Here is a 23,582-nt window from a genome sequence, read left to right as displayed (position 1 = left end):
CCTCCTCAACCCCCAAATTGCTTTGAAGAGCATTTAGCGAAATTTAAGAACCCAAGCGCCTCCAACGACTATCGTGCATCGATGACCCTCTAGTCACCGACGGCCCTCTTCATCAAGACATCGATGACCCTCTAGTCACAGACCCTCTAGTCACCGACAGCCCTCTTCATCAAGACATCGATGACCCTCTAGTCACCGACGGCCCTCTTCATCAAGACTCCGGCCGACGTTCCAAGCTCCAGAGAAAGACACATTATGCAAGGCAACAACCGCCAGACACGACCACCAACAGGTGATGGTTGCTTCATCAACCCAAATCTAGATCCACATCCAGAGAGATTTTGCCGGTGTTAGCCGTCTGAAAAATGTGACTTGGTCACCTGAAGGTCGTGACAACGGTGGTCACTGACATCAACGCCACTCTACTCTCCCTCCTTCAGCCCTCTCATTCTTTAGTTTCCCTTCATGATTTCAATCTTCTTTGGTAAAAAAAGATCATAATTTCGTTAGCACTAACCCAGACCATCCATGCTTGATACACAGTTAATTTCACCTATGATCAGGATCTAATCCCAATTCAAGGGAACATCACAAATGCCGGCCAGGATCCATCTCCCTGCTCACCAAAAACAGCCAGAGTCATTGAAAAGCCGATCAAACAGATTGGAACGACCCCAAATTAATGAAGACATCTGCTTCAGGTCACTAGCTTCAGATACGCCATCTTGGAAATACCTATGAGGGAGCAACTCTCTTCTCAATAATACTAGAAACAATTGGACAGTTCAGCTGCAATTAAACCTAGTATCGAGAGCCTACTTTAACAATAGTCGCAGTAGTCACTACGGAGTACATCAGAGCGCAACAGGGCAGGGCATATAAACGTTTATCATGGTTTTCAAGATAAATTCTCATAACAAGCAATTTAAGACTATTTCAAGGAGGACAAACTTCAAACTCTCCCTGTTTAAGTGCAGTGATAGAGGACACGGATCACACACTTTCGTTCATAAACACAATTGGGAAGAGAAACGACCCAGGGAAAGAAGCCCTCCTACACGTCACACAAACATGCAGCTTTTCTAGCCCATGGCATACTTCTGGGTCCAGCTTCTGGCGGTGGTTTCATACTTGTTCCGATCAGTTTTGTACATGTGCGCAATTTCCGGCACCAAAGGGTCATCGGGGTTTGGATCGGTCAACAATGAACAGATTGAAAGCAACACCTATACAATAAGACCAAACACAATTAATTCCATGCCGAAAAACCATAAGAAGTATCCGCAGCAGAGCAAGTGAACATTGGTTCTTGGCAAACAATGAACAGATATCTTTTCTTTTCAAAGCCAAGGTTCAACCTTTTAATAAGCATTTTGACGACAACAAGAGCAAATCGTATGGCAGTAACACAAGTTTTTCTGAATCACACTATTTCCGAGCAAAGATGAGCTGACATACTCAAGGAGTGGTCTGTGAGGACTATTTGAGAAACTACTGATAAGAATGAGGCCAAAAAGAGCTAGAAGGCAAAAGTTAACCCTACTGGATTTAAGGACAAAGGAGAGTGCAGTAGTCCCCGCTATAGGTAGGCAACAATCTACGCTCGCTGACATCACAAATGAATTTAATGTCATGCTTGACTTGTAAACATATCACGAAAACTTCACTTTTTTTTTCTCCCATACAAAACAGTTCGATTGCAAGCCACCAAGAGGGCCAATTACATGTATACAAAGATCTCAAAAACCAAAAAAAGAGCTCATTCACAAGACAACGAATCTTCAGCATGAATCAAAGCATTAACATGCAGGAGATTTTCGTATTAGATTTGGAAGTTTAACTTTGAAACAACTATTCTGTAATCGCAAAAACAGAAGATTCTATCGCTAGCATTGCTCATTCGTCCTACCACTTAAATAGATTAATCAGATTCAAGCATCAAATGCTATGAACATACCACCTCACATTCCAGTAGAAGAATGAGATTTCTCTGCCGGATGCAAGAATTCAATAAAACAGACATAAAGATGTGACACTTCATCTACCACACAGGACAAGTGATTTGCACCAAAGAACACATCACTCTTTCCAGATAGCAAATAAAGCTTTAGAGTCCAACAAAATTCAACCTTGGAAATAGTCAGGGCAGGGCTCCACTGCTCCTTCAATATGTCAAGGCAAATGCTACCGTTGCTATTGATGTTAGGGTGGAAGACTTTCGTCCTGAATGCAACCTGCACACACCATCAACAATTATAAGCAAACTCTACAGCCAAGGAGAGCACAGGAAATGGAACGAATTTTTCAGCTATATCTTCTATTTTGAAGAGACGGTCTTAGGTACCGGTGCCCATGGTAAGCCAAGAAACATGAAGCCCACTCCCCCAAGAAACAACACACGCCCTCCCATCCGACTTTAGGGTGGGAAAATTTAATGTTATGTCAAAGGTTCACCAGTAATTCCCGAAAACGATGCCTACCAAACACAATCAACTTAAGTTCTACCAAATACAACATAGCCACAGAACAAGGAAGGAGACAAAAATACAAGGAGACAATTGGTGATATGAAGCTGTGGTCAATAAATAACCATAAACAGAGATTAACAGTGAGACTTAATCATCTTTACCCAAAAAAAACAGTGAGACACTTAATCATGCGATGCCCAGAAGAACACAAGAAAATAGTAAAACTGAAATAGAAGTTATGGGTAGTGATGGAGCTCTTCTATGATTTAAGAAAGGCCAAAATCAGTTCTACCTGAATTTGACCTCTTATAGGACCGTTTTACTTGTCAGCAGGAAAAATGTAACATGTTAGATATTTAAGGCTCACAAAAGCAAATTTAAAAAAGTTGAGAAGCTGGTAAGTCTGAGCCTCTGAGGAAGTGATGGGACATGTTTAGGTTTTCCAAATGTAGGCTACTGTATAGAACTTTAAACAGAGGGATTTCAGAGTAATTCACTGTAAATACGCAGTTTATTTCCAAGGCAATATTAAGGTCATGTTAAGCAAGGAGACCAAAGAATAAACTATTCAGGAAAAAAAAAAAAGAACTCAAAGTCTACAGCTCATAAACTTCTTCTGAATGTCGATAACTTAGAGATCGTGTCTTCGGTTTCCGGTGTATGTAGCCCATTCCCGGCCTTCCAGTCTTCCTCACCTTCTGCTTTCAGACTTCGACACTATAAACTAACTCCTTACCTTCTTGCCTTACTAACTATAGTGCTAGCTGCACCAACTGAATGAACCAATTGCTTTTAAAATGACTTTGCCATTCATTATTAAAGGAATCCAAAGGTAACTCTGCGACCTTCACAGGGTGGACAGGAAGAGACCGATCCTCATTGCTGTTGATCTCGCAAGGATTGAAGGTCTTAGGTAGAAAGAATTCCCTAAACAGAGTCATTCATATTCACACCAAATCTTAACATTAGCGTAAACAAAAGCTGCAAAACTTCACATGAAAAATGTCTGATTCAGAAAAGCCTCGACATATTAGGATATGTAGACTCGGACTGTAGCAATATCTTACTTATCACTCATACATCCCACCTTTGCAGAAGTAAAAACACTGTAAAGATATAAAAGCCCCCTACAGTGTCACTCCCCCAGAAAATGAGACAACAAACAAGTCAGATCAAACATCAACCAGATAATTCCAAGAACATGGAAGCCAATAGAGAAGAAGTGTTTGCAAAAGCTCACACAAATATGCAGATTTATTTGAGCAACTATTAAGCCCATGATAACAAATGGAAAAGGAACATAGCAGCAATTGCAATATGCAAAATCTTTTGATACAATGATCACAGTGATTGTTACTACCTTCGGTGGTTTAAATGGATAGTCTGGTGGGAAATGAATTGTGACTAGAAACACACCACCAGCATATGGACTGTCTGGTGGACCCATAATTGTTGCTTGCCAATGGAACATGTCTTCTGCGACAGGACCTGAAGATAATGAACCAGTTCACATTAATCTAAAATTGATATGATATACCAATAACACGATATATTCCATGAATAATACGACACTAAAGTACATCATAGACTGATCAAAAGTATAGCGTGACAGCACCATAGCCAAAGATCACAACTGCCAAAGGATAACGTAGGCAAAATACAGTCGGAAGTAGAAACTAAAAAGTAAAGGTACACCAGACAGAAGAATCTATAGTTATATAGAAAAATCCAGTAATAGTAAACACTTTGAAGATGGAAGTAGCTCTCAGCTTGGTTTCATCAGAAAAAGAAACACAGCAACACAAAAAGGAAAACATTTAAATCCCAGATAAAGCAAGAGACAAGATGTCACCTCGGGTTCGCAATTTAAATCTCCTAGTTCAACACGGCAATAACTGAAAAGGCAGAATTATAGATAAATAGGAGAGAACAAAATATTTGCAGCACATAGGCTTCCATGGATCAAAAGTAAGGCTGAATATGTCGTGTCGATGTTTTTATAAGAAGAAAATCCCCCGTGTAAAGCACTTAGGTATCAAAGTAAGAACATTCCATACATAAGGCTGGCCCAATCCATGACAACACCTCATGAAATATTCACGCCGGGTTACATCACTACGAGCCTTCAACTGGGTAAAGACATCTATGTATTTGCAGAGCACCCATCAGTTACCTCCATTAATCAGACCCAGAAACATCCGAGCATCACAAAACGTCACAATCACCTCATGTTTACATGCATGGTCGGTGGAAACACTGTAGCAACCCAGAAAAAATCACACTTTCCCACATTCCCACGAGGCAAAGACAATTCAACCCTCGAGACCGAGCAAAACAGGCCCGTTGGAGCTCAATTCGCCAGCTCAGACAACGGAATCTCAGCCAAAAGCGAGAGGAACCCATGAACATGCAACAGGGAATCAAAGCGAGCCAAAGCAATTCCACAACAACAAGCTTAGATCTCCCCTCCCGGAAATACCCACAGGGACACACGAATCGCTACCGCCGCAACGCATCGACCCAAGAAACCGGCCGGAAATCGAGCCATCAGATCACCCCAAAGAACGAGGCACACAAACCAGACAACAAGCAAGCGAGATCTGGAACGAGGGGAGGGGAGGGAGGGGAGGGGGGGTGGAGGGAGTTACCAGCGCTGCAGGACGTAGGAGGATCCTTCTGGAGATCCTTGAGCTCCTTCAAGATCCGCTTCGAAGCCATCGCGTCTCGACTCAGACCCTAACAGATCTCCCCAGAGCAAAAGCACAGTGACAACAGCAGAAAAAGACAAGAACCCACCTCCTCAATATCGGCGAGCAAAATCAACACCAACCCGGAAACGAAGCGACCTCCCAGATACCCAGAGAGCGAAAGAGCGAGGTAGAGAGAGAAAGACGGTACCTTGAGATCCTCCCCGGTTTATTATTTGGGTCTGCGTTGCGTCTGCGCGACAGAGAGAGAGAAGGAGAAGGAGAAGGAGGAGGAGAGGAAACGGAGTGGGTTGAAGAAAAGACTTTTATTGTGGCGTTGTTGCTCTTTCGGTGATTACGACGTCCCTGACCTCTGATCAAGCGGTCCCCGCACCCCAACACCCCCCACTTTGGCACCTTTTTTTGGGGGTTTTCTTGCCATTTTGCTTTCTTAATTAAGCACTTATGATTCAAGTAACTAAAAACATTGCTAGTTTTATTTACCATAAATGCGTTTGATTCAGCTTTCTCAAGGACCTTTCAGTCTTTAAAACCTCTTAGAGAAATGCTAAGATGTTTGGCAAGCCTTCCCAAGAGGCTTTCGGCCAAATACGGACCTGGGAAAACTGAAAACCCTGACCATCATCGAGCTTTCAGCATTTGGCTGAGTACTGAAAATTAGTTTTTTTCTTCCCAAATTACCCTCGTCAATTCTCTAGTTTTTCGATTCTGCCCGCATAGTTGTGACCGTTCATCTTTTTTGTGCGAGGGCGGCCAACAAGGCTAAATCGGACCGGCGAAGTCACATGACCAAAGCAACTGTCACTTGAGGTCGTACAACCTCAGGCAATGATCGCTGGCGGCCTTAGCCCTTCGCCGGAGCTTGCGAAGGGTTTGATTTTTTTTAATTGAAAAAAGAAAAATTAAACCCAAAAGCCATTTGCAAAAAAAAAAAATTTGCTAAACATTACTTAGGCTAAAGTAGCTTTACTAATGATTTTTTTATCAAATGTCATTTGCATTTCTCCGAGAGGCTTTAGGTTAAAAGCATTTACTAAAACTGCTTCTCTACTCTTCCGCACTCGACTTATAGGGAAAATAGTACTTTTGGAGTTGCAACAGGGAGAATAATCATGAAATTGTAAAATATCATTTGATAATTATACATACCATTTAGAATATAATTGAGTATTGCGGGTTCATTTGCCTTTCTTATAACTTCACGTTACACTTATCAAACATCACGTATGTCATACTTTACGAAATTGAATTTATCGACTAATTCTTTATATTTGACTCGATTGTTTGGTAATTCTTTTTGAGTAATTACCGTCCTTTAAGTAACTTTAACTCTGATGTTGTATTTTAAGAAAAGTTGTATTGGATGGGATCGAAGCAATTTCTCTCATGGTGTATATTTTGCAAGAGTGAAGGCCAATTTTTCTCTCCATATTATTATATAGATATAGAGTAAATTTTTTCTATAAATATATCACATCGCATATCATGTGTAATAGAGTCAATTTTACATGAAATTATAGATATAATTACTTTCTTGTTCTTGTTAACATCAATTTCATGTCCTTTTGGCACCGCAGTACCAATGTCTAATTTTTAATCATGTTGAAAATATCTCACATTACTAATAATAGGATTTACATACTCTTTATATACATATGACCTTCCTCGATCTATTAGTCAAAACTTTTAAATTCGATAGTCGAGTGATCCATTTTAGCGGACCAGTGGATGAAACGTGCTGATAGTTCCTTTTTGTATGCCTCCTGCCAAATAGAAGCGGGGCATCAGATACACAACCTGTGCATGCGTTACTCCTTCATTAGCTCCATTATGCACACTGAAGCCTCCTCTATAAACATTAGATAGAACGATGACAAGCAGATTGCCAATTGGCTCAGCAACAAACAACTTTCATACCAAAACGTGAAATTGAATTCAGATTAACAAGCATTGAGAACTCCATGCTGTAGACTCAATCCATGCATTTGTATTGCTAGAAGTGGGAGAATTTGATCCGACTAAGTAAATCTTTATCTGAGAGAGAGGGAGAGAGAGGGTACACAATCTTCCGCAGGCATCAAGAACATTAACTATGAAACAAGTATAAACTCAACTATGGCGGCTGACCTAGACACCAAGCTAATGAAGCCAGCAAAACAAGAAACCAAACTATAGCGCCTGAAGGGAAAAAGGGCAAAAAAAAGAAAAAAGAAAGGATCGACTCAAAGTCCTATAATGAGGATGACGACTCCGTGCCAACCGCCGGTTGTGGCGGCGACAAAGTCCCAGATTTGTTCTCTGGGGCGTGGCTGCTGCTCCTGACATCTTCAATCAATTTCACTAGATCAGGCATTTTAGGCCTCTGATCGGGCAACCTCGCCACGCACGACATCGCTATCTGCAGCATCTCCACCATTTCTTCTTCGATGTTCGGGTACCTCATTAGCTCTATGTCGAAGACTTCGGCCGTCCACTCCTCTCGCACGACTGAGTGGACCCACCTCACCAAGTGCATGATCTCGTCCCCACCACCACCACCACCAGTAGTTCCGTGGATTGGGGACTTTCCAGTTAAGAGCTCGAGTAGCACCACACCAAAGCTGTACACATCCGCAGGTTGTGTGGCTTTTCGGGTGTCTGTGACCTCCGGAGCACGGTAACCAGTGGCACGAGAGACAGGTGTAGCCAGCCCGCTCATTACAGTGGCCAGTCCAAGGTCGGAGATGCAACCGTATCGTTCAGCATTGAGAAAGATATTCGAGGATTTGATGTTGCCGTGAACAAGCTTCCCGTTGTTCTGAAGGTGGATATGAGAGAGCCCTCTTGCTGCGCCAATGGCAATTCTCATGCGGGTGTCCCAATCCAGAGGATTCCTACCTTCCCCTCGTTTACCTGTGAGAGAAGCGCAGGTCAAGCCATCAAGCAATTTACAAATACGGAACTCGTCTGATAAAACAGAGGCCATCAATTTGAACATAGATAGTACAACTGGAAATATCTGAACGGAAGCATGTAAAGAGGCTTAAAATCCACTTTACAGCATTGATATAGCTTGAATTATTAGATTTTTCTGCTTTAATTTATTTGAGTTGACGATGTTCAGTTTATAGCACAATATATGAATGCATTTGACGGTTTTCTAAATGGAGTTCATTTAAATTTGTGGAGCGACAAAAGGTAGTGCCAAATGACCATTCAGTCTCCAGCATTGTCCGTTATCATGAGTGTTTCAGGGTAATTGAGAAGAAAACAGACCGGATCACATCATCCATATATTCCTGATGAATGCAGAAGCGTAAACATGTCACAAGAACAACTGGCGATAACAATTTACAAACGAAGAGACAAAACCAATATTCAAATATATCTGCAATATAAAGACATGGCATATGCTGCATATACTCTGTTAATGCTACATTTTCTCAAAAACTGACGATGAACTGCTCCCTTCAGAAGTGGCTACTCGGCTGGAAACACGTTAACAATTAGGAACAACAAGATCGATTCACTTGCAAGAAGACACATGCATCACATCACCAAAAAGACAAAATTCCTTTGCGAATACGCTTGGAGAAGTATTTGAATGATTCACTAGGTATCGTCGGCATCTAGCACGTCTTTCTTTATGAGGGGTTTTTCTTAAGACTCTAAGATTGCTCAGTTATGCATCAATCATGACAACCAAATTTCCAGATATTTCATCCTTCCCAACACATGAAACAACATGATTTGCGGAACATAACAAAACCACAAAGTTAATAAGATGGTTAGAGATAATTGGCGGGAGGATCCAAAGTAAAGGCTCTAAAGCCAAGCATGACCAAGCACGTGGCATAGATACCAACTTGATGAAAACCCAACTGAAACATTTTCCATTAACTTTGGAAATGAATAGATGTGCCGTCTGATGCCTGAGAACACATGTATATGACAGAGAAAATTGGTTTAAGTCAATCGGTATCACATATTAATCATTACAATCTGGCACTATCATGAGTTTGTCGGTCAAAGTCAGTTAACCCATTGGTAGAAATTTTGAAGCACTTATAAGCCAGAAGCTCAGAAAACATGCACAGTATATTGGCGTTTTGAGCATTGAAAAATCTAATGCAATTTTAAAGCCCTTGACCTGACCCTCCTTCAATAAGGACAAATATTAGTGGAAGCATATAGAAAAGTGAATGGTGAAGAGGTTTTAGAGTTTAGACCAAGATCCATGTGATCAAATACCAAATTTTGGATCTGTCCAGCCAAGGCCAATCCCTAGGTTAACTTCAAAAACCTATTTCTCCTTATCCAATCGCAATACGTCCCGGAATTCGGGAACTATTCTCCTCTATCAATTCCTAAGTTTTTGACATTCTAGCCAGCTTTAGTTTATCCATCAATATCAATTCAAGTGGTTTCCCAGTACAGCATAGCTCCAGCTTTGCCAACCAATACCGTTCTCAACAATCTGCCAGTCCTACAATAATGCTCACGATACTGATGGGCCCATTCAAATGGAACCCATCTGATACTTACACATGCAGTCACACTTAAAACCTATAATAACACTAAACCCACATTATCTCGATAACATAAGTGCACTTGTGCTGTTTTAACATGTATAGAATTGCTTTCTAAGATGGAGCCTCAATCACTAGCACTTCCTTCAGTACTTGAGGGCAAATAAATGCTGAATTTCAGTAATGACGAGCACATGACTCGGGCAAATTGAGCTTACCATGCAGCTTAGCAGAGACGCTCCCTTGATGGTAGTAATCATGCACAATTAACTTCTCTTCTTTGGAGTAGTAATAAGCTTTCAAGTCCACCACATTCTCGTGCCTGATTCTGCCAACAATCTCCATGTGCTGCTCAAAATCCCGCTTCCCAACTGCAACCTCCTTCAACCTCTTCACAACCACGGTGGTTGCATCTTCCAAGGTCGCCTTATAAGCCGTGCCGAATGTCCCCTTACCCAGCACCTCAGCTGAAGCCCTCAACAAGTCCTCCAAATCAAACGCATAGCTACAACCCTCAAAGAACACCAATTTGTTATTCGCTTCTTGATTCCTCGAAACCTCTTTATCCGGCGACATCTCTGCCTTTGGTAACTTCCCCGAGGAACGATCCTCAGTTGCTCTTCTTCTTCCTTTCGAGCAGTGAAATAGCATCACGACACCAAATGCCAATATAACCAACACACAACCAGCAATAACAATGCCTAACAACGCACCCTCACTAAGCTTCCCACCATTTCTGGTTCTTGGCTCAGAAGAAGGTGAGACGGCCGGAGGGAGCTCAGAAGTAGAATTTTGCAATGAAACACTGTTGCCATCAAAAGCTGAACTCGGAAAATGCTCAAGTGACTTAGGAACACTCCCACTCAAATTATTGCGGGACAAATTTAGGAACTTCAAATTGGGCAACTGAAAATCAGGAATTTCACCGGAGAGCAAATTACTTGCAAGATTCAAACCCTCCAGCTGAGTCAAGTTGGATATTGAACTGGGGATACTCCCATTGAACCCATTGTGGGACAAATTAACAATCGTCAAGTTCTTCCACACCGAGAAATCCTCCGGTAACGGCCCGGAGAAATTATTGAACTGAAGATAGAGAAAGGACAAGTTCTTCAAATTCGCGAAATCCGGAGGGAAGTTACCGCTAATGCCATTAGATCTGAGGCTGAGAATCTGTAACGCCGATAGGCGGCCGAGGGTGTTTGGTGGGATCGGGCCCTCGAAGCCGACGCCGGGCAATCGGACGCCCACGATTCGAGAACTGTCGCCGCTGCAGGTGACTCCTACCCAGTGGTTGCATACAGGGGAGTCCCCAGTCCAGTTGAGGAAACGAGAGTGAGGCAGATTGTTGACGAAGTCGAGCAGAGCTTGCTTATCATCAACTGGGTCAGCATTTGCTCGCAATGTAGCTAGACCCAGATAAAAAATCGAAGCCAAAATGCCCAAAGCTTGCATTTTTGCTCTTCTGCTAAAGAGGAACCAATAAAAACCCAGACTTCAATCCCAAAAACGAACGGTTTCTGCAACTTCTGCTTCTCTTGCACTCACACCAGCCTCAAGAACGGAAGAAACTGTCGAAACGCGTTTATAGAGAGTATACCAAGAACGTGAGACTGAGACTGAGGAAGAGAGAGAAAAGAGAGGGAATTACGAGACCATTGTCTTCGGATAAAGCATGGTCGAGTCGGGGACTTTGGAAACAGTTCGGGCACATGAAAAAGAAGGTGGGCAAGTAGGGTGCTTTGAGATAATGCGCTACCGTCAAATGACATTTTTGAATCTTCAATTAAAGCAGAGCTGGCTTGGAGCTTCTTTTTGTTTGTTGGCGCTTTAGCTTTTTGTATGGAAATGGTTAAAGAAAGAACTCTGAGAATGCACCAGCTAAGGACGAGCCAAAGAAGCTTAGCTAATAGTGCCTAGAGACCCGAGCGCCCCAGAAAGTAAACGTAGAAGTCACAGCTAAAACAGTCGAAACCTAACCACATGCATTGCAGTGTGAATGAACAGTCATGTTGATGTTTCCTTTGCACATTATTACATGATGTGTGGCGGGGGATGGGACGAGTCATGGGTTACCTTCAAGCTTTAAACGGCGTGTCCAAAGTTGTCTGACCAGCCCATTGCAGCTTTGAAGGAGAAGGCAGTGCTGTTAATCCTTCTTGATGCGGCGAGAATGGCCGTGAGAGAGAGAGAGAGAGAGAGAGAGAGACAGGAGCTTCCTTTCGATTTGGTCAGTTAGAGAGAGACGGGAGCTTCAGTGCAGTGCAGTGGGGTTCGTGGCGCAGAGGGTCTTCAGAGAGTGGGAGAGACGCAGAGGAGAGTGACAACGGCTTCATTTCATTTCTTTATTGCTAGTGTAATTACTGATGAACAATTATACATATTTTAATAAGGGTTCCTAAAACGGGTCTTGTGTACGGGTTACTTCTCGAAATATTCGATTTTTCGAACACTGATCCCGCATGTCGTGAGAAGGGCCGGCGTGCTTTTTCGATCACAACCCGATTCATCTCCGTTCGTGCACAGCTCGTTCGAACTCAGTTCACCGGAGATGCGATTCGGATGGTGCCCAATTTCACCATTCGTCTCCATCGAACCGAAGAAGCTCTACATCCATCCCAAGTTCCCAACTCACTCGGGACCGATTTCAATGCGAAGCACGTTCCTCGCTGGTCCTAACGTTCCGTTACACGCAGGAAGGACGGGGGGGGAGAAAACGACCGAGAGGGACGTGGTCGAGGAGCGGGGCTTGCGCGGGGGTTCCGGTGACGTTACGACACGGGAATAACGGTGACCGAGGCGCGCGTCCGGAGGGAAGCCGCCGACGAGCGCGTGGGGGGGGACGCGAGGGTGGGTTAGTTATGACAGCGCCGAAAATGCAGACAAAATTTGGTCTGTGGGTGGAAAGTGGGATCTGATCTGCTGTTAATTGGGCCTCGGAAGGTGTCGGGCCTAATTGTCGAGATCTCCGAAATCTTTTGGATTGGCTCAGATAAGTCCTTATGTGATTGTATCCATCATTTTTTTTTTTTGGGGGGTTGTTTAATATCATTAAAAAAACTTCAAACTTGTACGCTTCCAAAAAATTAATTCTAAATTAATTTTTTGATCATAAAAAACTCTAAACTGATATATTTATGATAATTTTACCCCAGATTAATATTTTGACCACCAGAAATCCCAAACTGGTATATCTGTGACAAATTTACTCTTCGTTAAATTTGATTAATACCACGAAAAACATAATCTGATACACATGTGACAAACGGAGAGTAAAACCTCCAACTAGTATACCTGTCAACTACCACGTGTCATCCAACTACAAAAATTGACGGTCAAATTTAACAGAAATTAAGGGAGGGTAAAATTGTCACGGGTGTGTCGGCTTTGGGTTTTTTGTGATCAAAAAATTATTTTTGACTGAATTTATTACAGTTATATATCAATTTGAAATTTTTCGTGGTACTAATCTTTTTTTTTTTTTGCATCAGTGGAATTTCCAACATTTACTCGGGAAAATCTAATTTAAGTGATATCTGAGGCTTTAATTTTTTATTTGCGTATTTTGGCATTGGAAATACAAATTTCCTTTTGCATATAAATTCGATAACGCTTGCAACTTTAGAATTTTGTACCATTTTTTTTTTAATTTGAGTTCATGATTCGCAAACGAAGCATTTAGAATATGTAAAATCGGAATTTCAATTGAACGATACATCGCAGTATATTAGGCTTTCTAATTCTTTAGGAGGTTTATCTAAAAAATATTCGTGCAGATCCTATTTCGATGGGCACTTGATGAGTTGATACGCTTAGACAGAGAAAACATGCGGTGATATTAAAGTGTCATGTCAGCAGCTGATGTGGTGTGTACTTACCTAATTAGTCCCATCCACGACTCGATATGCGGCAATTGAATTAGAATAAATATAACAGCAGAATATTTGTGACCACCTGCAAGGAATTATTAATACAAAGAAGCTTTTGGGAAAATTTAATTGCCACAACCCTGGGTTGGTTCCTTTATGTCATCGAATCATTGCATAGTTGCACAGTTGCACAGTTTCTCTTTAAGTGTCATTTGGTGATTATCTCTTAGTGAGCACGCCTCTCAAGTTTAGAGTTAGATTTAGACTTGATTATAGAAATCCCCGCGCATTCGTGTTAATATAGGATTTGGAAATCTTAATGCATGTTTACCTCTTAGGTTTCATGTAGTGGTGTTTTCTTAATAAGTCTTTCTCTTTAATTTAGAGTTAGATTTAGATTTGACTTTTTGGAGTCCACATCCAAGGCTTAATAACAAGGCCAAGTGTACTCTTTGCACAACACTTCCTTGAGCTTACTTCCTCATACTTCACTTTTACTGCATTGATTGTGGTTGTATACCTTTTCTTGATTGCAAACTCATGCATGGATGTTGTTTAGTCAGGTAGGATAATAAGATGGTCAAAGATCGTCTGCATGGTTATTTAGTTAACGAATTAATCAAATTTAAATACCAAAAGGGCACTAATTAGACAATTAGTGTAATTAAGTCACCGATTCTAAATCTCCAGTTGCACAGGTTAGTGAGATATCCTCTTGTATCTCACTTGGCTCCTAAGCAGCCCCATTAGGCAAGTGGCAACTCCTCACATAGAATCTCATTGGTTAAAATCAAATTAAAATGAATTTTTCAATGTTGCGCAAGGCACGGGTATGGAAGAACTCGTGCCGGTTAAGGATGGTTGATCCCTAACTCTAGACATGGCCACAGTTCGAAACCGGCCAGTTCCGGTTCGTGGCCATGTATGAACCGGAACCAGCTATTCCGGTTCCAGCCCGGTTCGGAACCGGCCGGTAAAAATTAAAAAAATAAATTATGAAATAAAAAAATAATGAATTATCAAATTATGAAATAATGAATTGTTCAATATAAAATGTAATCAAAATGTACATTGTAATCAAATTTTGAGAAAAAAAGAGGTGCTTCACTTATTTGCATTTTTTTTTTTTGGAACCGGAACCAGGCCCGTAGGCCACGGGTCGATTTCGAACCGCGGGCTTGGTCAACGGGCCGGTCCCGGGTTTGACCCAGGCCGAAACCGGCCCGTGGCCATGTCTACCTAACTCGACATTATCTCTAAACGCCGTCTTTTCCCTGACCCATTATGGGAGGGTCGCGACACTGACGTGGATAAAATTTAGCATCCGCATCTGACGAAGGATCATTTCAAGAGGACTAACTCTTTAATTAATGCTTAGTGCTCAATTGCTTAGAGGTGAAGTTCATTTTTATGGCAGAATTTCCAAGGGTCATCTTCTTCCGAGTGTTGGTGATGAAATCAAGTCTAATGTGGTCTCATAATATATAATCGGAAATCCCCATTTATCTAGTTTCTAATGCAATAAGCTTCATGCTATTTGGAGTCTTCTGAATGAAGTTATGGTTAAACAACTAAGGACGGCTCAGTTTTACCCAATAATGAGTTTCTTACAATTTCTATAATTTTGTTGGGTCCTCTGGATTGTAATTTATCCATAGAGTCATCTTGAATTAAGAGTCAATGTTTTTTTTTCCCAAGGAAATGTTGATCTTGTCTTGGAAAATAAAAGAGAACGGGCTTTGGAATTTGTCTAGCTACAAGGTTGTTTCAAGTTATTTAGCAAAAAAAAAAAAAAAGGTTGTTTCAAGTTGAATTTTTTATAAACCCCTCTAGGGCCTCCTCGAGTGTTTAGACTTTTTTATCAAGGAAATTTCAGACATTGATCTCTTGGATTAGATTATCTCCAAAGGTCTGTATCTCTTCGGTGGATTCTATCGAGTAGTGAGTTCTATGCCATGTATCCTAATGTCGATTCTTTAGATTGTGAGCATGTAATTTCTCGCATTCGAATTTCTTTCTCAATCTCTGACCATTTCGGTATCAAAGTCATACTTCAATATCGTCTAAATTAGCTAAATTTTACGAACACATCCACATGTATGCCCGCATATTTTATCCACATGATACCTTGGAATCTTCAAACAGTTACGTTATATGGTGTCGGAGGGACTTGAATCAGTAAATTTTTGAAAACGGAACGATTTCATTACATAAATTAAATTTTATAGGGACTTGATTGAAAAGAGCATGATAGTACAGGGACTAAAAGTAAAACTTTTTCCAAACCCAAGCCTCCCAACATCATCGCTGTCTTTCGTTCGTTCCCTAACCTCCGCCACGCTTGGGAGGTTAGACCACGTCTCGCAGTGCATGCACGCCTCCGACCGACACCGTCCGGCGAGTTCTGGGTCTATTGGCGAACTTCGAGCCGTCGCCCACCGGTCCATCCACCAAAGTTTCTCACTTCGGGCTGAAGTGACCCTTTTTTCTCTTTTCATTTTGTAAGTTCCGTCGCCTTAGTTCGAGTGTTGTTCGCCGGAATAAGTTTCTTGCTTCTTTTGGATTGGTGTTCAGTTAGAATGCTTTGCTGGAAGCTAATTGAACCTTTTCCCCACTTATCTTGTAGACCCGTCATTGGTATTTGTCCTTTTTGGTTCTGTAAATCTTGTTCCTTTAACTATGTTTCCAGTTCTTACACGAGTGTAATCCAAAATATGTGAACTTTTTGGGTTCTGAAACGAAGGTTTTTTCTGGAGACTGTAATTGGTTTGGGTAATTCTGTTTAATCATGGCGAATCATATGGGTCTGAACTGGGAGGTGGAAACATTGTTAGAAAGAACATTTTGACTTTATTGGTTGATTTGCTTTAGGGAGTTTTTGTAGGATAGTTAATGTTTCTCAGTTACATTTTTACAAAATGCTAGGATCTTCTGGGATAAGCCTCTGATTCTTAAAAACATCCTATTGGTTCTTTTTTTGTAATTGTGTGTTGTTTGCTGATCAAGAAGTAAGAACAGCTTATTGGTGTCCCGCTATTTTTTTTAAGCTTGTGCCTTCATGTTGCAGGGCTTTGACATTCTTATGAATGGCTTGGAGAGTCTTCGGAAACAAGGTAAAGTGTTCTAAATAGAATTTTTTCATGCTTCTATTAGGTGTTTTCTTTCACATTGTTGCCTTTGTGTTGTATAACCGCTTTTGTATGATGATATCTTGTTTAGTTATGTGGTCAAGGATCTCAAGCACATGTTGCACTTAATTCCGGAGATGGCCGTGTGTCTATGTTGGTGGTGGTTTGTTTTTGGTTTGGGGTGGGGGTTTTGTAGGAATGTTTACGTGCTCTTGAGTATAGACAATGTTGGTAGGAGTTTGAAGAAGCCAAATGGTTCACATTATGGGAAGTGGGAACTATATTTTATTTTTGGCCTAATATGTGAAGGAGTTGGATTGCCTGACTTGAGTGCCTTTAAAAAGATTCTTCTTTTACTTATTTTAATTCTTTTAGTTGGAGGGCCTTGATGTCGTCGTATCTAATTTTTGTTTAGAATTAAGATCTAGTGGTCGACAGTTCGTAGGGGGGTACTGCAGAAGGGTTTGTGCAGGTTTGGGTTTGGGGAAGCAAAGAATCAGGGAAACAGTTTGATCTCATAGCCATGTTGGGTATTATTTTTTAATTAACATTTTAAATTGCAATTACAACATTGCAGTTGATGGAAACATTTGTTAACCTTGATCTTCTTTCTGCAGGGTCTTCGAGTTAGTCATAAAATATTACAAGGACATGCATTTGGTTCGGCTTCTTGCCTTGAAGATGCGGTGATATCGGTGTCTGCTCTGTTCAGATGCTTTTCAGGTCCAGTGGAGAAGTCACAATCTTATAATCATATGCATTTTATCCTTTGGGCAAACTATTTCATGTTACAACTCATTTCTGATCTAATTGTTTTGGTGCAATCTCCTGACTGAATAATGTCTCCTTTAATTATTGTCCAACACTTCTGGTTATTTGAATTGCACACTTCAAGAAATGTTTGAGTGAAGTGTGCTCATCAAACTATCAATTTTATCGTGTCTAAGTGCACCTATGCGATGGCAAGTGGAATTATATGAAAAAATGGAAGATGCATTTTCTCATGCCTCCATGAAACATTGACATATATGACCTTTGATCAAGGAAACATTTGAATATATCTCAATATTTTCTATCTTTTCAGTTGCACCTCCTTGTTGACTTCTCTCTTCTGAATGTTATATATTATAAGTGCAAATCCTGATCATTCAGTTCTTAAATGTGATATTGCAGATTTCTCTAGCATGTCACTATGGCAGGGGGCTAGCTATAGGAAGCATCTGTCTGATCAGACTTTGTTAAGGTAAATGAAGTTCATCATCTGTTTGTTTCTTCTCATTTTTTGAGTGATTCTGAGATTGGTGCTAAGTTTGTCAACCCTTCCTACGTATGTTAGTGTTATTATATTTTAATATGTTTTGGAAATGGTGCTCACTACATAGTTAAATCTAGCTTTCACAGGCCTTGGCTTCTTTTTTAGGGTAATGGATAGGTGACGAGTTCTTGATTTGGGACACTTTCTCTTAATGGAGAAGGAGGTACCATTTTATCTTTCATTGCACTTTTGCGTAAAATGATTTTGGAGCGATTTTTCTTGGAGATTTAAAATCATATCCAGCCTATAGTTGAGAATAATACATACATAATTGATTCTTGATTTGGGCACTTCCATCTTAATAAGATTGGTGATACCGTGGTGCACATATATCTATCTGGCAGTTTCAATTAGGGCATAAACTAATTTGGAATGATATTTCTCGGACAACTAACCCTAGCCTTTTCTCTGTTCCATTCATTGGTTTTTGTAGCCTGAATTGTTCCAGAATATCAACTAGATTAAATTTATTGTGGGTGATAGTGAATTACGTTGGTGGAATTGTAATCTACTGAATTATGGTCCTCAATCATATATATTTATAATATTATGCAATTTGTATGGTCTTCAGAACCACCACTTAGCCAATCAAAATTTTTCTCTGTTCATATCAGATTCCTCTGCTATTCGATGTTATGAGGACCTAGCAACTCGGCTCTGTCTGCAATCTGATGTTGGTTTGGAAATTTTCACAGTGCAGCTTAAAATTTATAAGTCTGCTAGAAATGTCTGAAACTCATTGTGATGTGACCTCAAACTAGCTTGGGCATAGATCTTGTCTCCATGTGTGATTGTTAAACCAGAAAACACCACTGTTTAGTGTTTACCGTTTTAGATTTGATAGATTTTGAACTTGAAACTGTTCTGAAAGTGGGTTGTGCTGCCTTGGTTCCTTATGAATGAAATTTGCTGTTTGAAGAAAGTCACAGGATGATTGGATATAAATTTTGGTTTCCTTTGTAATTGTGATTTGAGTGTTTAAATTTGTTTGTCCCTTACAATTTAAAATCATAGAAAAAAAAAAGAAGGATGAATTTTCCTTTTCTTAAGTTGGCAAATGAAAGTTGCTCAATTTGTTCAGTGATATACTATGGGGATGTGCAACCTCTTCGCTCACTAGGATGCTGGACCAATTGTGTATTCTGTCAATCAAGAACAAATATAGTTTATGCAAATGGACACGACTGCAGCACCAGGATTCTGGAATATCTAATCTAGCTTGGTGGTAGTGGCTTTAGAGGCTTACTACTGAAGACAATAATCTCTGGAAAAAGTCCATTGATGCCAAATATGGCACTTGCCAGCAAGCTTGGCGTTGGACTTATTTGTGATGATAGATTATGGGGAGCATTAACTTCAGAGGGATAGGTAGATAAATATTTGGGCTTTACTAAGGCTGGTGATGGACATAAATCATATTATTGACAGATATTTTGGGTGGAGACAACCCCCTCAATATAAGGCTTTGAACTTTTACTCCATTCCTCAGGAGAAACATGCAATCATGCAATAGTCGCTAATAATTTGCAGAGAAATGGAATCGCTGTATGCTGGAATCATATTTGCTCTTAGCTGTGCTGGTGGGGGGCTGGAAAAAATTGAGAAGAAAGAAATTTGAGGTCAAATCCTACTGTAAGGTTACTTGTCCCAGACAGACCACTTGCTTTCTGTGGGAACAGATTTGGAAGGTTAAAGCTTCGTGAAAGAGTTTCTTCTTTGGCCTGGTTAGCATCAAAGTTATATCTTACGAATGAAAATTTTTTGAAGTCTTGGTCTCATTGTTTAGGCAGTTCTGCTGCATGTGCCAGGGAGAGGTCCGAATCTATAAATCATCTGTTGTTTCACTGTGAGTGGTGTCCAAAAATCTGGTTTTTTATTTCATAAGCCAGTTTGGCTCCCGTGGTCATGATGCCACACTCTAGATGTTTAGCTCTTAGCTATTGCAAAGGTTTCAAAACTGAGGTATAAATTTGGAGAGTTGCCTGATATAAAAATAATGTACTCTTCATTTCCAAAAAAATTATTATATTACTTATCAAAGACAATAAATAACTTCCTGCGATGTGCCAGCACGTTGCTTATAGTTGATCATTCATGCAAAACAGTTATTAGGACATTGTTCTTCGCTGTTCTGGCCTTCAAGAGGGTTTGTCAGGAATTTGAGGTCAGATCTTAGCTGTAGTTAATTTTACTTTGTAATTTTTGCTAGGATCAAGGAAATCACTTTGTTGTTTGTTCTCTTCTGCATTCACTTAATTTAGGGTTGTTTGTTCAGCACAGTTTGTTATGTGGTTGAGAATGTTTTTCTTTCTTTCAGGTGCTTTCATTCAAGTCCAGCACTTTTGGCTAGAGGTGATGGGCAATTTGGTTTAAGGACTCCCAAGAGAGAAAAGTATGTTAGAAGAGAGAATAGGACCCAACCGCCCGTTGAGGCTCCATATGTGGCACCTAAAGTGAAAACAGTGACAAAGTCCTCTGTCGATAAAACAATTGACATTTTTGAAGGCATGACAATAGTCGAACTCGCCAAGTGTACTGGTGAGTCATTATCTTCACTGCAAGATATTCTTCTGAATGTTGGGGAGAAGGTCGAATCAGAGTTTGATCCTCTCAGCATCGACATTGCGGAGCTTGTTGCAATGGTATGTTTGCTTGGTTGTTGTGGTAATTCTTTTACATGCTTGAAATGCAAAAGAGGAAAAAAAGGTCACGACTGTTATTTTCATTCTTCCTAAATAGCTGAGAATACAGATGTTAGCTGAAACACAATATGTGCTGAGATTGCTGATTTAATTATTAAGAAAACCTTTTTCAAAGGGAACATTACCCACTTCTGCCTTGTGAGGCACTTGCTTATCTGCTTACTGTCATTAGCACTTGATACAACTGAATGTAGTGCATGTATCTTTGTTTGAATATAGTTTCAGGGACTTACTTTGAACCTATACATCTTACAGGAACTTGGTGTCAATGTTAGAAGGCGTCACTCCGATAAAGGTGCAAAGCTTTTAGCTCGGCCACCCGTCGTCACGGTCATGGGTCATGTTGACCATGGGAAAACTTCTCTTTTGGATGCTCTGCGTCAAACATCTTTGGTGGAAAAGGAAGCTGGAGGAATAACTCAGCATCTTGGAGCATTTGTTGTGAGCATGCCCTCGGGTTCATCAATAACATTCCTCGACACTCCTGGTCATGCCGCATTCAGTGCAATGCGGGCCAGAGGTGCGGCGGTCACTGATATTGTTGTGCTAGTGGTAGCTGCGGATGATGGAGTCATGCCTCAAACTCGAGAGGCCATGTCCCATGCAACATCGGCCAATGTACCAGTTGTTGTTGCTATTAATAAATGTGATAAACCAGCTGCTGACCCTGAACGAGTAAAACTGCAGCTCGCATCAGAGGGGTTACTTTTAGAAGAGATGGGTGGAGACGTTCAGGTAGTTGAAGTTTCAGCTGTAAAGAAAACGGGACTGGATAGGTTAGAGGAGGCATTGCTTCTGCAGGCTGAGCTTATGGATCTGAAAGCACGGATTGATGGGCCTGCGCAAGCTTATGTAGTGGAGGCAAGGCTTGATAGGGGGCGTGGTCCGTTGGCCACAGCGATGGTGAAAGCAGGGACTTTGGTTTGTGGGCAGTATGTGGTTGTGGGTTCTGAGTGGGGGAGAATAAGGGCTCTCAGGGACATGATGGGTAAGATGACTGATCAAGCAACCCCGGCTATGCCTGTTGAGATTGAAGGGTTGAAGGGTCTCCCTATGGCTGGTGATGATATTGTCGTTGTAGATTCTGAGGAACGTGCTAGAATGCTTAGTACCGGAAGAAAAAGAAAGTCTGAGAAAGACAGACTTCGGAAAATAAGCGAGAGAAGGACAGGAGCTGTAGAGACATCAGAAGAACAAGTGGTGGAGAGAGTTGAAATGCCAATAATTGTGAAAGCAGATGTGCAAGGAACAGTGCAAGCCGTTACAGATGCTTTAAAAAGTTTGAATAGCCCTCAGGTAATGCAAAATACAAATAGCCACTATTCACTAACCATGTTTTGCATTTGCTTTGGGACATGTCTTCAATAAGAAGACGGAAGCTTAAGTCATAAGTTCATTGATTGTCATATACCTGCATCTCCATGAATGAGATGCTTCTTTTCTTATCGATGTTTTTTCTGTTTGAACATCAGTTGTCAGGAACAAATGCCTTGCTCTGATGTGATACCCCTTACTGCTACTTTGCATGAAGAAAATTCTACTGTTTGCAGTAAATTCAAGTTTTTTCCCCTTGTGTGCCATCGCATCATCTTGTTTCTATCAGAGCTTTATTTAAGTCATTCCTGTTGACATATATTCTTCCATTCATGTGCTCAGGTTTTTGTAAACGTTGTGCATGTTGGTGTTGGACCGGTTTCTCAGTCTGATCTCGACCTAGCTCAGGCCTGTGGTGCATGTATAGTTGGGTTCAATGTGAAGAATCCTCCTAGTTCTGTAACTCAGGCGGCAACTAGAGCCAGTATTCAGGTATCGAATTTGTTTCTTCCCTGTCAATCTTTTGACTTTTTGTTAATAGTGGCTTTTAATGTGGTATCAGATAAATAGCCGCTCAGTGCAGAGAAGTAATATTAAGAGAGCAAAAGCGTTTTAATGACATGACAATTGTCACTCTATGCTCACTTAAAATCCCACTTCAATGCATTGTAAAGATAAAGACATGCACTTCCCTGTGAAGAACCAGAAATACCTCATTTTGGAGCTCGAGATAGCCATGCTCTGTTTATTTAATCCCCGGTTTTTTGTATATGGTTTCAGATAAAAACACACCGTGTGATCTATCATCTTTTGGAGGATATGGGCAGCTTGATAGTTCACAAGGCTCCGGGGACTGCGGAGACTCAGGTAGCTGGTGAGGCTCAGGTCTTGAACATATTCGAGCTCAAAGGGAGGAGCAAATCCAAGGGAGACGACGTGAAGATTGCCGGTTGCCGTGTTATTGACGGGCAAGTCACAAGGTCGTCGACAATGAGGCTTCTGAGGAGCGGAGAAGTTATGTTCGAAGGGTCATGTGTGTCCCTCAAGAGAGAGAAGCAGGATGTTGAGATGGTGGGAAAAGGGAATGAATGTGGGCTTGTGATCCGAGACTGGGATGATTTCCGAGTCGGGGACATCATCCAGTGCTTGGAACAAGTTGTACGGAAGCCTAAGTTCATTTCATCGGAAAGTGGAGCTGTTCGAATTGAGTGCTGACAGCATGCCGTTTGAGTTGATAACGGATTTTGTTGGTTGTGTCTTCCCTCTCAAAAACGCGGGGCCAACACAAACAATTTTGTATTTCGGTTGACAAACAATTCAATTTTTGAGTCTTTACATGCTGATGACCCTGCTGATTAGTACAAACCTTTGAAGTGTACATTAGCCCAGTTTAAGAAGCATGATAATGTTATTTGTATATACAATACATATATCTTGTGATGCGGAACACGGATGTTGTTACATTCAGGATATAATGAACTGCTTACAGAGAACCTCTTGAGTTCTATCACCAAACCTAGTACTTTTTTTCACTCTATCATACTGCATGGATAGGAGAGCAAGTTTTCAG

The 23,582-nt window shown here is 41.0% G+C and overlaps 3 protein-coding genes across 5 annotated transcripts; 1 reads left to right on the top strand and 2 right to left on the bottom strand.

The window, feature by feature from the left end:
• Window positions 1-895: 895 nt before the first annotated feature.
• Window positions 896-5,476, bottom strand: LOC115675424 (ubiquitin-conjugating enzyme E2 10). 3 transcript variants are annotated; one of them, XM_030598063.2, is made up of 5 exons: window positions 5,367-5,476; window positions 5,117-5,204; window positions 3,829-3,956; window positions 2,130-2,234; window positions 896-1,226 (listed from the first exon to the last, which is right to left on the bottom strand). In XM_030598063.2, the coding sequence occupies exons 2-5, from the start codon at window positions 5,184-5,186 to the stop codon at window positions 1,083-1,085; spliced, it is 447 nt and encodes a 148-aa protein (XP_030453923.1). In that variant the 5' UTR covers window positions 5,187-5,204; window positions 5,367-5,476; the 3' UTR covers window positions 896-1,082. The 3 variants fall into 3 exon arrangements, with proteins under 3 accessions (XP_030453923.1, XP_030453922.1, XP_056174354.1); XM_030598062.2 differs by having other exon boundaries at window positions 5,117-5,213; window positions 5,367-5,424; XM_056318379.1 differs by lacking the exons at window positions 5,117-5,204; window positions 5,367-5,476 and adding an exon at window positions 4,321-4,359.
• A 1,667-nt stretch (window positions 5,477-7,143) lies between these two features.
• On the bottom strand, window positions 7,144-11,988 carry LOC115675423 (probable inactive receptor kinase At4g23740). Its single transcript, XM_030598061.2, has 3 exons — window positions 11,761-11,988; window positions 9,903-11,149; window positions 7,144-8,068 (listed from the first exon to the last, which is right to left on the bottom strand). The coding sequence occupies exons 2-3, from the start codon at window positions 11,137-11,139 to the stop codon at window positions 7,407-7,409; spliced, it is 1,899 nt and encodes a 632-aa protein (XP_030453921.1). The 5' UTR covers window positions 11,140-11,149; window positions 11,761-11,988; the 3' UTR covers window positions 7,144-7,406.
• Window positions 11,989-15,870: 3,882 nt separating this feature from the next.
• On the top strand, window positions 15,871-23,527 carry LOC115675457 (uncharacterized). The gene is made up of 8 exons (XM_030598115.2): window positions 15,871-16,054; window positions 16,621-16,666; window positions 17,299-17,404; window positions 17,855-17,924; window positions 20,314-20,638; window positions 20,954-21,994; window positions 22,355-22,504; window positions 22,793-23,527. Exons 2-8 carry the CDS (start codon window positions 16,640-16,642, stop codon window positions 23,225-23,227), a joined length of 2,154 nt encoding a protein of 717 aa, XP_030453975.2. The 5' UTR covers window positions 15,871-16,054; window positions 16,621-16,639; the 3' UTR covers window positions 23,228-23,527.
• The last annotated feature ends 55 nt before the right edge of the window (window positions 23,528-23,582 follow it).

This window comes from Syzygium oleosum, unplaced genomic scaffold, assembly GCF_021117445.2.
Source record: "Syzygium oleosum isolate NSW1041296 unplaced genomic scaffold, Sole_v2.1 Sole_v2.15, whole genome shotgun sequence".
Taxonomy (NCBI): domain Eukaryota; kingdom Viridiplantae; phylum Streptophyta; class Magnoliopsida; order Myrtales; family Myrtaceae; genus Syzygium; species Syzygium oleosum.
The sequence above is the reverse complement of the archived record's forward strand: the minus strand, read 5'-3'. Positions and strand labels throughout refer to the sequence as shown.

Bases quoted from the DNA above. Each gene is read 5' to 3' on its own strand.
- LOC115675423 (XM_030598061.2), bottom strand. From the start codon at position 11,139: ATGCAAGCTTTGGGCATTTTGGCTTCGATTTTTTATCTGGGTCTAGCT. The intron at 8,069-9,902 runs GTAAGCTCAATT...CTTCTCTCACAG, and splicing joins CGTCTCTGCTAAGCTGCATG to GTAAACGAGGGGAAGGTAGG.
- LOC115675424 (XM_030598063.2), bottom strand. From the start codon at position 5,186: ATGGCTTCGAAGCGGATCTTGAAGGAGCTCAAGGATCTCCAGAAGGAT. The intron at 3,957-5,116 runs GTAACTCCCTCC...CATTATCTTCAG, and splicing joins TCCTACGTCCTGCAGCGCTG to GTCCTGTCGCAGAAGACATG. The intron at 2,235-3,828 runs GTAGTAACAATC...TGGTGTGTGCAG, and splicing joins ATCCATTTAAACCACCGAAG to GTTGCATTCAGGACGAAAGT.
- LOC115675457 (XM_030598115.2), top strand. From the start codon at position 16,640: ATGGCTTGGAGAGTCTTCGGAAACAAG. The intron at 16,667-17,298 runs GTAAAGTGTTCT...TTCTTTCTGCAG, and splicing joins GGAGAGTCTTCGGAAACAAG to GGTCTTCGAGTTAGTCATAA. The intron at 17,925-20,313 runs GTAAATGAAGTT...TCTTTCTTTCAG, and splicing joins TCTGATCAGACTTTGTTAAG to GTGCTTTCATTCAAGTCCAG.